This window comes from Prenolepis imparis, unplaced genomic scaffold (genome assembly GCF_030444845.1).
Source record: "Prenolepis imparis isolate NDT839.2.m4 unplaced genomic scaffold, iyPreImpa1.0 SCAF_5, whole genome shotgun sequence".
Classification (NCBI taxonomy): Eukaryota; Metazoa; Arthropoda; class Insecta; order Hymenoptera; family Formicidae; genus Prenolepis; species Prenolepis imparis.
This window is the reverse complement of record NW_028141163.1, coordinates 11,424,788-11,440,924: the sequence shown is the minus strand read 5'-3', so window position 1 is coordinate 11,440,924 and position 16,137 is coordinate 11,424,788. Positions and strand designations below refer to the sequence as shown.

The window sequence follows — 16,137 nt, the reverse complement described above, 5'->3', positions numbered from 1 at the left end:
CAGGCGCAGACGCGAAAGGCCTGGTGAACGAACGGGCGCTTACGAGGGTTTGCTCGGCAATCAATGGCATAGTAGGGTTGCTTGAGACACCATCTCCGACGACCACATTTATTACGCGTAAAAAATCACCGTTTCTTATTCCTGCGTGATCCGCTTACGAAGATCGCGAATACTTCGAAGTAAGATCGCGTGCAAAATAATTCGTGATCGGTCACAGTAAATGTTGACAGCTGACGGACCGCGCTGTTGATTAATTAAGTACGTCGCGAGTTTCTCGTGATATATAATCAGATAATAATCGCTGGATTGTAACGAGCGAAAAAGTAGGTGATGCCATCGTTGTGACATCAACCTCGTGGTGGATCAAGTTCGTCGAGTTCAACGAAGGAAATCAGTGGGATCAACCGAGTGGACCATGAATCATGGATACGTCACAGGTCGAAAGCGGCGCGACTTCCGAAGAGAGACGTAAGGAAGGTACGTGATCTTATCGAAGAAATTCGATTTATTTTTAAGCTTAATAAAGTTCGGGGGTGAAAAAGGCGCGCGGTTTCTCCAAGTGTTTTATGTAATTTCATTTATTTACACACAGAGAGAATTTTCTCTTAGAATTTACCCTGAAAATCATGGTAATCGTGGGACAATATAGTATAGAAAGAATTTTATGAGAATTTCTCTGATTAATATTTATCACAATAAAAATAATATCTATTACAATAAAATATAAAATATGTTTGATCTATTTTACTATGCAGTTTAGTAAAATTAATCAAATATGTTTTATATTTTATTGTAATAGATATTATTATTTTTACTGTGATAAATATTAATCAGAAAAATTCTCATAAAATTCTTTTCATATCATATTGTTCCACGATTACTATGATTTTCAGGGTAAATTCTAAGAGAAAATTCTCTCAGTATATATAAAAACGGGGAAAAGAGATTTTTTTGGTACAACTATGATTACAATTTTATATTCTATTTGTATTATTATTGTCGCATATAAGATGCGTCAGTTTCTTTAAGATCTTTATCTATGTCTTGATGATAATTTAATTATTTAGTTTTTTACTTTGAAAATAGCCAAATACCGAAGTCTACCAATTTCGAAGTTTCATTAAAATCGTTGAAACGAAATTTGTACCTATATATTTCAAAGCTGATCTTATACATTACTTTCAAAGTGAAGATTTTTACCCGATTAACTTATTAATTTAATTAATTATATAGTATAATTTAATTAGTTTAACGAGGAAAAGTTATCGAAATTTTGATACCTTTTGATATTAGATCTCGAGTTATCGAGATAAACTTTATATGATAATTTTCGAATCTAGAAAAATTTATTCACCGAATTGCATGTCTTTGTTTAATGTCAGCTTTTTTAATTTGGCTAATTTTATGCTTTTGGTTCTAGGGGTAGAGTGCACAGTAAAATTCGCATGCTTATGTAGTTTTTGTTAAATTAATACTTAATGTCGCTAATTAACTGCAATTTGTTCGCGCAATTTCAGAGTTCGAAACTGGATATACATAATTTATATTACAAATATATTCCAACTATTTTAATAACGCGCATCACAAATTTTAAACACAGTGAAATTAATTTAATACAGGAATGAATGCGATTTTATTTTCGCCAGATCAGATATCGGATTCTATAAATAATTTTTGCATTTATTTAATCAAATCAGAAAACAATTAGTATGTATTTTTGAAAGCTTATTTTCTAAATTTATATTTAGATTTATAATATATAAATTCAATAATTTATTCATAAATTTATATTAAATTTATATTTTGAAAATTATATTTTCGAAATTAATACACCAGTTTCAAACTCATTCGTTTCGAGATTTTGCAGAACATTAATTCATCTTCAGCAAACATAAAGCAGAGATTGTATATCATCATTCACCTCCCAGTGCACATCGTTAATTACTATTGATCGTGAGATGCACTTGCTTGTCAATTAACTGCGATAGAGGAGAATGGAATTTGTGAAAGAAAGAAAAAACAATATCCCCGATAGAGTATCTCCCTGAAATGCGGGCGCCGCATGTTGTCAATGAGATATTTATATCGCCCGCGAGCACCTCTCAGGGGATCAACAAGTCATGCATTCGTAGCGAACTCGTCAAGTTGCAAGTTGCACCCAAGTGTCCCCCGCATGATGATGAATCTTTTTCGAAGTAACGTAGCCGGTGTAGCGTGGTGAAAACGCAAAGATCTCTCTATCTGTCTGCCTCTCTCTCTCTTTCACTCTAATGACATGTTTTAAAGAACGCGCTTAAACCATGGGTAGCGGAGGGGTTGATGAGGTACCGACGATATTTCATCCCCGACGATCGCGTACGTCAAATATAACTCTCAGCGATGATCAGCCGACTCATGGTCCCTTCATCACACCTATCCAGGTTGCGCTCCATGCAGGTAAGTCGACAGTTGCGCTTTTATATACGCGGATTGTGTTGATACCTCTACGCCCCGAATGTTTTTCCTTGGAAAAACACAGGCATCCTCCCCCCAAAGAATAGAGTGACAATTACTTAATTATACTGTTGTTTATTCGATGAAAATTAGAAGATTTTAATTTTGTCTCGGTAAAAATTGTGATTTAAAATTCTATTTATATATGTATAAAATAAAACTAATTCGGGGAAGAAAGATTCCATATTTAATCAAATATATATAAATCTTAAATTAAGATTTAAAAATATATATATATGTATAATTAAAAGAATAATTTTTATATTAATTATTTATTAGAAAAAGTAAAATATGAAGAAATGAGAAAAAAATTGCCTATATATATAATTATACATACATATAATTATATATAGAATATATTGTATAATCTAATCGCAATTTTATCTTTTCTTAAAAAATGCAATCATTTCTCTAATTATTTTTCTATTATTCTTCTTCTTATTATTTTTTTTTGAAAGAATAAACAAACAGAGAGTATACATATAAGAGAACATACGTGGACATATTTTATATATATTTATATATTTAATTATTATTGCATATTTGATTATATGGATTTTTTCTGGGATTTTAATTGGATGCCATCATAATTCCAATTTAAAATGATTATAAAATTATTCACATGTTAACAATATTAGAAACAAATGATGATCCGTATTTCATTTCAAGTTTTCTGAAGAGAAACCGGTTTTTTTTAATGCTGGAATCTGTGATTGGAAGGAGATACAATGTCAGTTTGATCTGTATGATCGTCGACTTGTTTCAATATCGATTGGAGAATATAACATATCTAACACCGGTGGATTCATAGCGTTTTGTAGCGTATTTATGAGAAATTTAGAGGCCTATATATATATATTAGCTCTTTATATTAGTTATTAATATTAATATCAGCCTCTTTACATTATCATATAAAGCGCTCGCATAGTATACGCGCGTAATATTTCAGTTTGCTGAAGTTAATTTGCCTCTAGTATATGTAAAGATAAGATTGCAAAAATCTCGAAATTAAGACATGCTTCGACGAAAAGCTCTGCGCACATCATATCATTTGGTTTAAGCTATTAAAAAAAATATGCCTGATGTATACTCACATACACACATACACACCTTTCGTACACGGCTTTATTCGGATAGAGAGCGGATAAAAATAAATTTGATCTCATAGCTTCTTCCACTGGAGCACAAAATCCATGATAATATATATAATATATAAAATTATATATCCTATTATAATGCATATATATATATATATAATATAATATAATATATATGTATATATAATATAATATATAATATATATAAAATAATATATAAAAATTTATATTATTATATACTATATATAAAATTGTGGATGGTAGTCCAGTTAGAGAAAATACACGCTGAGTACACCTATATCTATGTCTAAAATTCCTTTTGCAAATGAATACAACTTCAGACAAAAGTATCTCCACCAAAAGATGAAGATCCCGCGAGATAAAAATTCAGCGGATCATCAATATATTTCAGGATGCGAGCAACAGCAAGGTTGCACCGTCGCCGATGGACGCGGCGATTCTGCATCCAGTTGTCGCACCCTGGAGACCACCGGAAGTGCCGTAACAAGCGGAGGCGGTGGCGATAGCGGAACCGGAAATGTGCAAACTCAACCGACGACCCAACCTCGATCGTCGATTCATGTGACCTCGACTCCGACCCCGGTCGTTCAACGACCGAGCTCGATCTCGGCATGTTTCGCTTCCTGCTGCGCCGAGAGCGCGAAGAAGGTCGGTTACAAGCTTTATCTTGTAGTTAAAAATTATTATTTAGAAGTTTGTTTTACAATGAATAATATTAAGTTGGAACAAAAATGTGTAATTGTAAAAAATAGTGAATAAAGACAAAGTTAAGTTATACTATATTTAGACATATAGTTGAATTATTAGACATAGTTGAATATATTGAAGATCGAGATAATCTTTTAATATCTTAGAATTATTCTATAGCATCCTGTATATTTAAATATAATAGATTGATTACACGATTTAATAAAAAAAAAGAACACAAGAAAGAGAATATCAATTTTGCGATTAAAGTTGCAAAAATAAGAAGTTTTGTTGCAATCAGAACTAAGTATGTTATTATGATATTTAATATTAATTCCTAAAAAAGAAATTTGTTTCGTCAATTATGATTAATAAGATATTCATGATTAAATATGAGATTTATTGCTGAAAAGTTATAAATTAGATTGAGATAGATTAAAGATCTATAATTTTCAATTAGGTATGTTTATTCAAATTTAAATATTTTTAAAGTCGCTGAATATAAATGACCTGACGTCAAAACTGACAAATTTAAAATAATGGATATCAAAATATTTAAAAAATCTTCACATTCAAAAAATTGTATATACATATATAAAAATTCATATTCACTTTGTATATATATATGTAAAAATTACTTATATGTTTTAAATTTAATTTTATATAATTTTATATAAAATTAATTAGTAAGTTTACTTTTATAAATCATTACATAATTTTATATTAATATATTTTAATTCAATTTTGACATTTGATTGAATGATTTAAAAAAATAGTAGCTTTATATAAACATAATTAAAAACTATTTGATAGATCCTCAATAATTTAATTCGCAATTTTTTCGCAATAAATTATATTTAAATCATTAAATATTCTATTCATCATAATCGACACAATTTCTTTTGAGAACTAAAAAAGCTCTAATTACATATATAACTTTATAACAAAATTTCTTTAACGAGTCACGCACATGATAAAATAAAAAAATCCTATAAAATAATTCTTTTTCTTTGCAAACATTTTTTTAGTTACTATATTCTCAACATTGTGACGGAGCAATTTGGAAACCGAAATCGTCAAAAAATTTACGTAAAGAAATAATTGCTCTCTTTCTTGTGTTCGAAAAAAGTTATTTTTTATCGAATCATGTTATTCTTAATTGTAGATATATTTCGGGGTGTGCGTGACGATATGCGTGACAGCGAGTTGGGTCGGGGCGACTCATTGCATTAAGTATTTGTACTTTCATAAGGCCGACAAAATCTCACAGACGTCCGTCACCACAAATTCCTCCGCGGACGACCTGCCTCATCAGCATGTGAGCTTATTTATCTCACAATCTTATTAAGTTCTTTTTCTCTTATTTTTCCTCCTCTTTAACGATTATATTTTATGATAGAAGAAAAAAATTACTTTGGCAGATAAGCATATTAAATTTAGAATTTAATTATGTACAGGAGATATTTTGAAATTAGTATAACAAGTAATAATTAATATTGTTTTTACCAGTAATAAAATAAATAAAATAAAATTTAATATTTTAAGTTCAATAATTTTATTATTAATTTTTTGAGATAGGCGTAGCTTTTTAGACTACACTAGAGTATAAAATTTTAAAGTATATTCAAACACGTAAAGGTCCTAATAAGGTTGATATTATTAGGATTTTACAATCTTTTGAGATGCAATTAAATTGATTAATAAAAAGTTATTTTATGTTTATTAGTCTAATTATAATTTATTTTATGTTTAATCGTTTAATTATAATTTATTTTATTTATGGTCTTTAATTAGATTAATTTTTATACACAGAGAGAATTTTCTCTTAGAATTTACCCTGAACATCATAATCGTGGAACAATATAGTATGGAAAGAATTTTATGAGAATTTCTCTGATTAATATTTATCACACTAAAATCAATATCTATCACAATAAAATATAAAATATGTTTGATTAATTTTATGCAGTTTAGTAAAATTAATAAAACATATTTTATATTTTATTGTGATAGATATTATTTTTATTGTGATAAATATTAATCAGAGAAATTCTTATAAAATTTCTTTTATACTATATTGTTCCACGATTACCATGATTTTCAGGGTAAATTCTAAGAGAAAATTCTTTTTCAGTGTATTAATAATATATTCCTCTTCTATCTAACAATGACATTTTATGATAACTTCAGATCACCCTTGCGTACGACGCACCCTTTTTCACGACGTGGTTCTGTACCAACTGGGAAGTCCTGTACTTCCCGGTGTACTTCATCTGTCGGGCTGTCAGAACCAAATGCGCTACCCCTTCCGAAATAATCGCCGAGAGCCTACGCGGTTTTCGCGATAAGGGCTTCACCGGTGGCCGTTTCTTACTCAGGTGTAGCCTCTTTTGCTGCCTATGGGTCATCATTAATTACCTTTATATACTTTCGTTGCGAATACTGTTAGCTACGGATGTAATGGCATTATTCGCGACCAACGTTTCCTGCGTCTACCTGCTCTCGTGGGTCATTCTTCACGAACAATTTGTGGGTGTAAGGGTTAGTAATTTTTTTTTTAAATTATACCTTTTTTGATCCTTTCGATATAGCAGAAAAAGAGAGAGAGAAAGAGAGTCGAAAATAATTTTGCTAACAACTAATAAAATTTAGTTAGATGTTATTTATGCTATAAGAAAAAAAGAGAGATATTATTTATTAAATATTGTAAAACTCAATATAATAATTAATTTTCTATATATAAAGGATATTAAATTTTTTTATATAAGATAGCACCGCAAATTAAAAATTTAAAAATGTTTCTTGTGTCTGATGTCATAGAATGCATTCTTCTTGAATTTTCATAATAAAAGGCTTTAATTTCGTCATCAAACTCTTGAAATCTTGTTACAGATAGTCGCGGTGATCCTGTGCAATACCGGCATCGCGCTCTTAGCTTATATGGACGGTATAACCGGAAGTCCGACTCTCGGAGGTGTCGTTTTAGCTACAGCAGCGGCAGCTGGCTCTGCCGTTTACAAAGTAAGCAATGTAATACCTATATTATGCAATTGCAAGAGATGTTGATTTTTAATAAATTATTCGACCCCTTTCGTACAGGTTCTCTTTAAGAAAGTAATAGGAGAAACTTCGTTCGGTCAAATGTCTCTATTTTTCTCCCTCATCGGTTTATGCAACGCTGCCTTGTTATGGCCGATTTGTCTGGCTTTGTACTTTTCCGGAGCGGAAACCATGCATTGGGCAACGCTACCATGGACAGCGTTATTCTCCGCTAGTATCCTCCATTTAGGTCCGAACTCACTTTGAGCTAAACTACTTAATTATATGTAAACGTGTGTATTCTAGTGATTAATAAATGCACTTTGCACGATTTGTTTGCAGTTGCGAATATGCTCGGCAATTTCAGCATCGCTCTCACTTACGACCTGTTCATCACTCTTGGATTAATCACAGCTGTACCTGTGTCCGCTGGTACGTGTAAAATTATTAATTCAATCAATTAATATAATTAATTCGTAAATTATTAATTTAATTTAATAAATTTAGTAAACTAATTTAATTAATTTTAAATAAAAGGGATTAATTAAATTTATTAAATTAATTTGTAATTAAGTAAATTAGCAAAATTAATAAAATAGATTAAAATAAATAAATAAATTGTAAATTAAACGGGAAAAACTACTTATAACACGCTTGATAAAAATGAGCACAAAAATAAAAATAGAAATATTCTCTATTCGCCTAAATTTCGAATGCAATAGAGAGTTTTATTTTTTTTCTTCATATATTATTCCATTATCTTACTAATCGTTATATATAATTAATGCAGCACTGGACGTTATTTTCTACGGGGCGCACTTTATGGGTATGAAATTGGCGGGCATGATCTTCATAGCGGTCGGTTTCTTCCTTGTGATGTTTCCGGATAATTGGCCCGATTACATAACGAGGCTCCTCCGGTACGTTTTCTTAACTTGTATCCCATATACAATGCGGTTCTGTGGTATGCACTTTTAATTCGGAGTTTATTTATTTTCTCTCTTTTAGTCTTTAGTTCTTCTAGAGAGTTCTCTATCCTATTTTTGTCTATCTCTCTCTCTCTCTTTCTATTTTCCTCTCTCTTTCTATTTTCTTTACTCTTGTAACGATACGGACTATCGTTTTTTACCTTGTTTGGCATCAGAATAGAGGCAGCGCGTAGTCTCACTCAAGTAGAGTGCTTGACATATATATTTATGTATATATGTATATATATTTATATATAAATAATATATATATATATATACATATATATTTATACCATTTTACGCTGCCTTAGTTCTTTCGATTTTTTGAAAGCGTATAAGATATATTTTACAAATTGCTTTGGTAAAATAACACAGAACGCGTTTCCTAAAAGAGAAAAAACTTTATTAACCCGTCTTTTTTTGCACAGCGTATAATTTCAATGAAAAAAAATCTCCCTTTCGTCGCTAAAAAAGAGTCGCCTGATCAAACGCGATCGTTCAAAAAATACGCAAGAAAATTAAGATTATTTTTTACAATTTCACCATTTTTAGCACTTGCAATCGTTTTTCCTTTTTTTTTTTTGAGAGATCCTAATCGATTTCGATTATAATTTTTGTGTTTCGAAGCGCAAATTCTTTGAATTTATTTTGCGTCTCATCAGCCACCCCTTTGCAGCTTTGCAGCTCCATGCGACAACATATGTCAGATTTCATATACAAAATATTTTATTTCGCTGCATAGATATATCAGCCGAAGCGAATTTGTGCCGTGCATTATGCGATTTTCTTTCGCATTTAGAGGCAAAACTCGTGCACACTCGTCACGCTTAATACAGAAATTAAAGACCAGCACTAATATTGTTTTACAGGATGCCTGGAATATGCGACAGGTTTAAAGTATATAATTAAATGAGCATATTTTATATACATATATAGCAGCGCACATATATACGTGAGATGATAATGTAATCGGGGTAAAAAAAACTTTCGCTTAAATGCCAGTGATATATTTAAATGCAGCGTAAAATATTAATCTATATATGTGAGCCAAACTACCTTATGTTTAGTTTTTCCTCCCCTATTTAATATTTTCTAAACCACATTTCAAAACAGTGTCTTCGAAGCATATATGCTTTCAATTATAATTGAAAAAAAGTTTTGCATTTTTTTGCCATTTTTTTATATAATTCTGCCAACAGTCAGCACAAGATTTAAAAAAATAAATTTTACAAAAAAAGTAAAAGTCCATCAAGAAATTTATTTAGCACGTTGGAATATCTGTAACGTGATACGTAAAATTTTCTAATTTTTTAATACTTTATAGCATATTCGTCATAATTTATCTAAATATTAAGTTTTTATTCTTGTTAAGAAAATCATGCAAAAAAATTATTGCTATTCTCGTGAAACACTTGTTCGTCAGATTTTTAACGTATACATTATTCGGTAAAACTTGAATTGTTTAGATTTAAAAAAATTGAGAAAATAAAAATGATTAAATCGCTTAAGCTGCTTGTTGTCTGTGAAATCAATGTCGACACTTTCATCACTCGCTTCCCAACAATCAGGATCCATTATATGCTGTTACAGAAACGTAGTCCTCATGAGTCACAGTACAAGGTAAGAAAATACATCTCATACGTCTTGCTCTTGCTTTCTACCGAAAATTCATCCTTTTTTCGGATAATTTCATGTGTAAGAAAAAGCCCAAAAATTGAAACATTCAATAAATGTATGAGATGTGTTAATTCTCTAATAAACACTACTTGTTTAAATTTATTTTATCGTTCAAATTTTTTTTATTGTTTAAATTTATTTAATTTGTAAAAATGTTTAAATTTATACGGCAGATTATATATTTCACTGTTTTTTTTTTTTTAACTATACGTATATAACACACAGACTAGCAAAAAAGTTATTTCTGAAAATAAAATAGTCGTGATTTTTCACTCATTATATATCGGATAAACTATTATTTAGCTAAATAGTAAAGAGGATAATAATAATAAAAATAATAAAAATACTTATAAAAATGAGAAACGTATTGAAGAAATTAATTGATTTTCCGATGAATTTTCTGTAAAAGAGCAAGCGGTATAAGTGTCAATAGGCGCATGATTTATAACATTTTTTCGATTTTCTCCATTTTGCATGCACACGTGTGAGCTTGGCTTAATTTTCATCGATTTACTTTTCTCTTAAAAAGCAAAACGGTATGCCTCTTCTTCACGCTTCTTTTTCTGTCCATAACATTTGCTTTTTTGGGACATTTAGTTAATTTTGATGCATTCGATATATTTTTGTATGCCAGCAATCATTCTTATTCATCCAAAAATTTTATTCAAAATTGGATCGATAATAAAACACATGTTAGATTTATGATTTGATTCCGTTATTTTGTCGGAAATCTTAAGAGATTGCTTGCCTTTTGACGATTGTCTCTTCGTAAAGCATCCTGAACGGTGTATCTATTTTATCCCTCAATATATAATTTATTCATGTTTTTGTATGTTTACCCCAATGTCCCGCCTGATTAATTATTAGTGATTCGACCGTCATAGAAATTCTGCGACATTTGTATATCATAAGCTATTTAAATCAAAATTAATTACAATAATTCTTTAGTATTTCAGAATTTGCAATGTACATTTTTTTCCTATAAAGTACAAAGATAAAAAAAGAGATAAAAGTCGCTAAAAATATAGGATCGTTCACGTATTTCTTTATACATAATTATATTTTGGAGTAACAAGCATTTTAGATATTTTTCTTGTTATAAAATTATAAAAGACAGACTGCTACTGTAGAACAGATTTAGATTTTATATAATGTAAGTTATCCTTTTTTATTTTACAAGAAACGAGAAAAATTCAACAAAAAATAGCTTTTTTCATGACATGAAAAAAGAGTAGCCTTAAATTTTTCAAAATTGTAACGCGATGAAGCAAATTGAAAACCGGAGCTGTCGATTATTTTAATTTTTGTGTTTTTTTTTTATTTTATTGAATTCATACCGCTTGCTGTCAAATTCAATTATACAATCGATAGCTTGATAAAAAAACCGTTTAATGACAAATCGCCGAATTTCTACGACGGGGATACATTCGTGCCCTTTACACACTTCGAACCTCGACTTGCCCCGATCGCTGAGACTTAACTTAAGCACGAAGGAACGTAGTAAGAGACGTTTGATCGCCAATCAACGCGCGACCAGTTTCTCTCAATTATATTTTTAAAAAAATCAACGACACCTCGCGCTACAAGACATATCAGTCGAGAGGAGCCATCCCCCATCAGCAAGTGTCCACCCCCGCGCGACGAGATAATCGAGAGATGATAATCGATTGATGAGAGTCTCGGGCTTGATGTATATATATGCAGTATCACGGGGGGCGGCCAGCGGCAGGGCAGCAGGACTTTCCTTAGGGGTCGCGCAGCCTCTCTTCAGCAACGTCAGCAACGTCTGAGGAGCTACGGCGTGATCGCCGCTCACGGAGACGGCCAGACTCTGCTGCCGATCAGTAACAACAACAACAACAACAACACTGGCAGCGGTGGTAGCCAGCCAGCTGCTCATCGTCACGTTAACAACTCCCAACAGTACAGTTCGATCTCCGAAATCCAATCACGCCGTCTCCCTCCCTCGTCCACCTCGACCTCCAACACCACCATCAACGTCGTCAGCAACAGCTACTTGCACGATCCTCGTAATCAGCAGCAAGGTATGAGAACTATCAGGCTGGTGGCGAAGCCACGCGCGATGCGGTAAGAGAGAAATCAGGTAGGAATCAGGTGATTCAGGATGATCGAGATGATCGGATCGAGCGCGATGGCATAGTTTTGGCTGGCGACAAAGTAGAGCGTCGTTATATAGCGGTCTTGTTATTCTGTGTCGCTCGAGATTCTGTGTATAGGGAAATGCTGGGTAATTAATTAAGCAAGGATGATTTTGTTTAGAGCGAGTGTGGCAGTCGAAGGCGCTGAATATATTGAGCTGCATAATGTCATTATTATCGTTCTGATTGACCTCCCAGCTAGGCGGCTAAGTGATTGATGCTATAATGTAGCGTAAAGGCGTTGATAGCGAATATATACAGGGTATATTCACCACTTTCCCTTTTGTTTATAATATTTGATTTAAATATTAATAAGAAGGTAGTAAATTAAAATTAAAATTAAAATTCTGTGAAAGCAGAATCTAATTAAGATTGAAAAATAAGGCTTTATACATCTCTCTTCGTCATTTGTAATTTTAAAAGTATTGCGAAATTCGTATACTTTTGATAAGAGAGGTTTTAATGGATCAAAACTTGGTTAGCATGACGATAATTATTGAGATATCCTGTATATAAAAGCACGATGAGGAATGTCTTTGTTAAAACTGTACTTTAAATCTTTCTTTCTCTCTCTGTATCTTTCTCTTCGCATCTATACTTGTTCGTAGTGGTTCATTTAGTTATTCTGTGTCTCGTGTGGATGTGTTCCAAATAAAAAGTTTATTTTTATTATATATATACATCGTTCTCCGTGTGTGCCATGCAAATTTTCGGAATGAAGCATTGCAACATGTTGTTCATGCTGTTCGATGATACAATTACTTGTTATTATTGTGATTCAGCTCATTAATTGGATATCTTGCAAAAACGGACGGTCCCATCCCATATCGTGACACAATCGGTTATATATCAATGAGAAAATATTTTTCGTTTTATTAAATAAATTGTATAAATTAAAATTTTATACACATTTTCACGTAATAATGGGACATCTGTGACTGTTTGCGATAGATATAAATTTGATATTTTCGCGTGAAGATTTTCTGATATTTTATATAAATATATGAAAATTTTAAAAATATTTAAAATATACAGGTAACATATATAATTTTCACGCATAAGAAACATCACGCATTCTAATTCCGAATTCGAAATACACAACAATAAATTAAATTCATTATCTTTTCTTGTTGACATTGTGTGCTATATTAAATAAAATGCTATACATATACAAGATGTTTCTAAATAAGTGCGAAAAATTTTAGGAGATGATTCTTTGTAAAAAATTAAGGGAGAGTTTTTTCATATAAACATATACTCTTCTTATATCCCTCCCTGAGGAATTACATTTTTCCAAAAAGGGAGGTAACAATTAGATTTTAATTTTTTTTTATTGAAAACTATTGATTTTACGAAAAAAATAAATAAAAAAGTTTCTACAAAAATCAAGTTTTCTAACACATACTTTTAGATGATCACATTCCAATCTGTTAAAAATTTCTAATAAAAAATTGAATAGAACTTGTTAGTTTCATCCTCATATAACGATACGGAAAGATTAAAAGAATATCAATAAATCTTTTTTACTAGTTGAAAATATTCACCAAATTTCATTTTTTAACTTGCCCAAAATTTTAGAAAAAAATTAAAAGCCTAATTTTCATCTTCCTCTTCGGAGGAGTGTAACTCCTCAGGGAAGGATATAGGAGTGTTTATATGTTCATATGAAAAGCCCTCCTTAATTTTCGATAAAGAATCATCTCCTAAAGTTTTTTCGCACTTATTTAGAAACATCCTATATTGCATTTTATTTAATATAGCATCATAAGAATAAATGTACGATAAGTATATTATTGCATTTCAAGTTATTAAATTTAAAAGTTAAAATATTTATATATATGTTATATATTAAATATTTTAATTTTTAATAACTTGAAATACAATAATATATTACATTTATTCTTGTATTTTTAAATGAGAATAAAAATAAAAAACAACAATTATAGAAAAAGAAATTACTTTTAGACTCTTTTCACAATTGTATCTACTTTTCTATAATTAGTGAAGGAAATCAGAGGTCTGAAAGTTTCCACGCGAGATTTTTCCGCCGAAAGTGAATCGCGTTCTGCATGCTAATTGATGACATTACTAGTTGAAGACTGTCAGAATACGAATAACACAATTTTCGTTTGCAGGTGGAGCAGGAGACACAGGCATGGCATGTCAGACAGATCGTCGCGCGACATGATCGATTATCGAACCGGTTATATAAAATCGCATCTACGCTCGCCATCAGGCAGAGTTCGGTGACTAAACTCACTAAGAATGGAAGCAATAATTATGGGGTGTATAGATTTCTTTGGCAGCGGCTCAATTGCCAAATCGTTCAATTATAAGCAAGATTTTTATTCGGCCAGCAAATAATCATTTTACTAGTATCATTTTAGGGTCCTTTTAAAAAGCTCCACTCTAATGCGAGATACGCCGTTTCATCAACAATCATCAGTCATTTTGTAATTTAATTTACTTCTCAGTCCTCTTTTTAATTTTAGTCCTAACAAAGCGAGAAATAATCAAATCAATTAAAGTAGGATTAAGTGAGAATGTGAGAGACAAAAAATCTATTGTAAAACAAATACTTGCTAATATCGAGTATATATATATATACTTCTTTAAATTTTAAAAATTTTTCTTTATTAAAAAAATGAAATAATTTGTTAACACTTTGTTAACAAAATACTTCTTCTCTTAGCGATCGAAACTATTTAAGGCAAAGAAAAAGACTTTATTTCGAAACGCGAATTTATTCAGAATTAATTCTAGGCAGAATTACATTCATGAAAAATAGCTGTGTATCTAACATCCTTCATTATTGATGTTTTCCCCTCTTTTGCTACACAAATTCATCTTTTCTACAATTTAAATATTCACATACAGATCGATTCGATAGATTCTAAAATGCGTCCAATATATATGTATGTATATATTTCTATGGTTTTAACGTGTTGATATATGTGAATGTTTGATAGTTTATAGATCAATGGTTCAGTGTACAGTTTCAGATCGATGACACAATTAGACAAAGTCTATAAGTATAAAACTTCAGTAGACTTATCCCATTGTAAAAAGCGAAAAAGAGAACTTGCTATTTATTATTATTCAATAACAAGAAAAATAGAACAAAATTGAATATCAGTTTCACCGAAAATAGAAACGATTTGCCAATCGCCAAAATATCAATGGGTTCAATTTTCCACGCAATAGAATTGTCAGGAATAATTCATCGGAAAATTGGTGTGTTCAACGAAATTTATCGAGAAATTCGTTTAAAAAAAATCATAGAAAATACATTTTTAGGTGTGATACTTTGAATCAAAATTTTCTTTCGACAGTTTCACGTATTGTATATCGATGCATTTTGATGAAAGTTAGAGACAGATACGTAAAGACAATCAGAAATAGTTATATTATCTTCGATAAATACCTTTTTTTCGTCGTAAAGATATCGATGATCCATATAATAAAGGTGTAGCAAAAATATTTATATTATAGCGAGAATTAATGCGCGTTTCATTAAAAAATGTCGTTGTTACAAAGGTTTAGAGTAAAATCCTTATACCACGGAGTTAGTGTAATATTACAGGATTGATATAGTATTCTATCTCTATAATTCGAATTCGAGTAAATAAATATTAAACCTATTCTACTTACCTACCATAGTGTTCGATGGTATAGAAATTTGTGATGATTGTAATATGTGAAAGAGGAAATTTAAATATGTAAAGATTTTGGAGAAAAAGGGAGAAAGAGAAGGATGTGGCAGCTCAATTTAAAATATATATCTTTCTCACATATTATCTTAAATCTTACTTGAATAAAGTTGACCTAGCGAAATTTGAAGATTATTAAAAGGTTCGTGATTTATATTTTTTCCAGGATCTGATGTGTTTATACGATGAAACTTGAAAAGTTTCATCGAAGAATTCAAATAATAATATCTATGATATATACATATGTAAACTTTTAAATAAATTAAATCTTAAATATTAATTATGA

The 16,137-nt window shown here is 30.7% G+C and overlaps 1 protein-coding gene across 6 annotated transcripts; it reads left to right on the top strand.

Annotated features, from left to right (window-relative positions):
• On the top strand, positions 1-16,131 carry LOC145936776 (solute carrier family 35 member F3). 6 transcript variants are annotated; one of them, XM_083039319.1, is made up of 12 exons: positions 1-477; positions 2,287-2,436; positions 4,003-4,259; positions 5,464-5,616; positions 6,489-6,839; positions 7,191-7,319; positions 7,398-7,587; positions 7,680-7,769; positions 8,128-8,257; positions 9,896-9,925; positions 11,687-12,027; positions 14,277-16,131. In XM_083039319.1, exons 2-12 carry the CDS (start codon positions 2,301-2,303, stop codon positions 14,327-14,329), a joined length of 1,860 nt encoding a protein of 619 aa, XP_082895445.1. In that variant the 5' UTR covers positions 1-477; positions 2,287-2,300; the 3' UTR covers positions 14,330-16,131. The 6 variants fall into 6 exon arrangements, with proteins under 6 accessions (XP_082895445.1, XP_082895446.1, XP_082895449.1 ...); XM_083039320.1 differs by having other exon boundaries at positions 11,687-12,086; positions 14,277-14,373; XM_083039323.1 differs by lacking the exon at positions 2,287-2,436.
• The last annotated feature ends 6 nt before the right edge of the window (positions 16,132-16,137 follow it).

Coding starts and splice junctions, on each gene's coding strand:
- LOC145936776 (XM_083039319.1), top strand. CDS start 2,301: ATGGGTAGCGGAGGGGTTGATGAGGTACCGACGATATTTCATCCCCGA. Junction 8,258..9,895: donor TACATAACGAGGCTCCTCCG/GTACGTTTTCTT, acceptor ATGCTGTTACAG/AAACGTAGTCCTCATGAGTC. Junction 9,926..11,686: donor CTCATGAGTCACAGTACAAG/GTAAGAAAATAC, acceptor ATATATATGCAG/TATCACGGGGGGCGGCCAGC.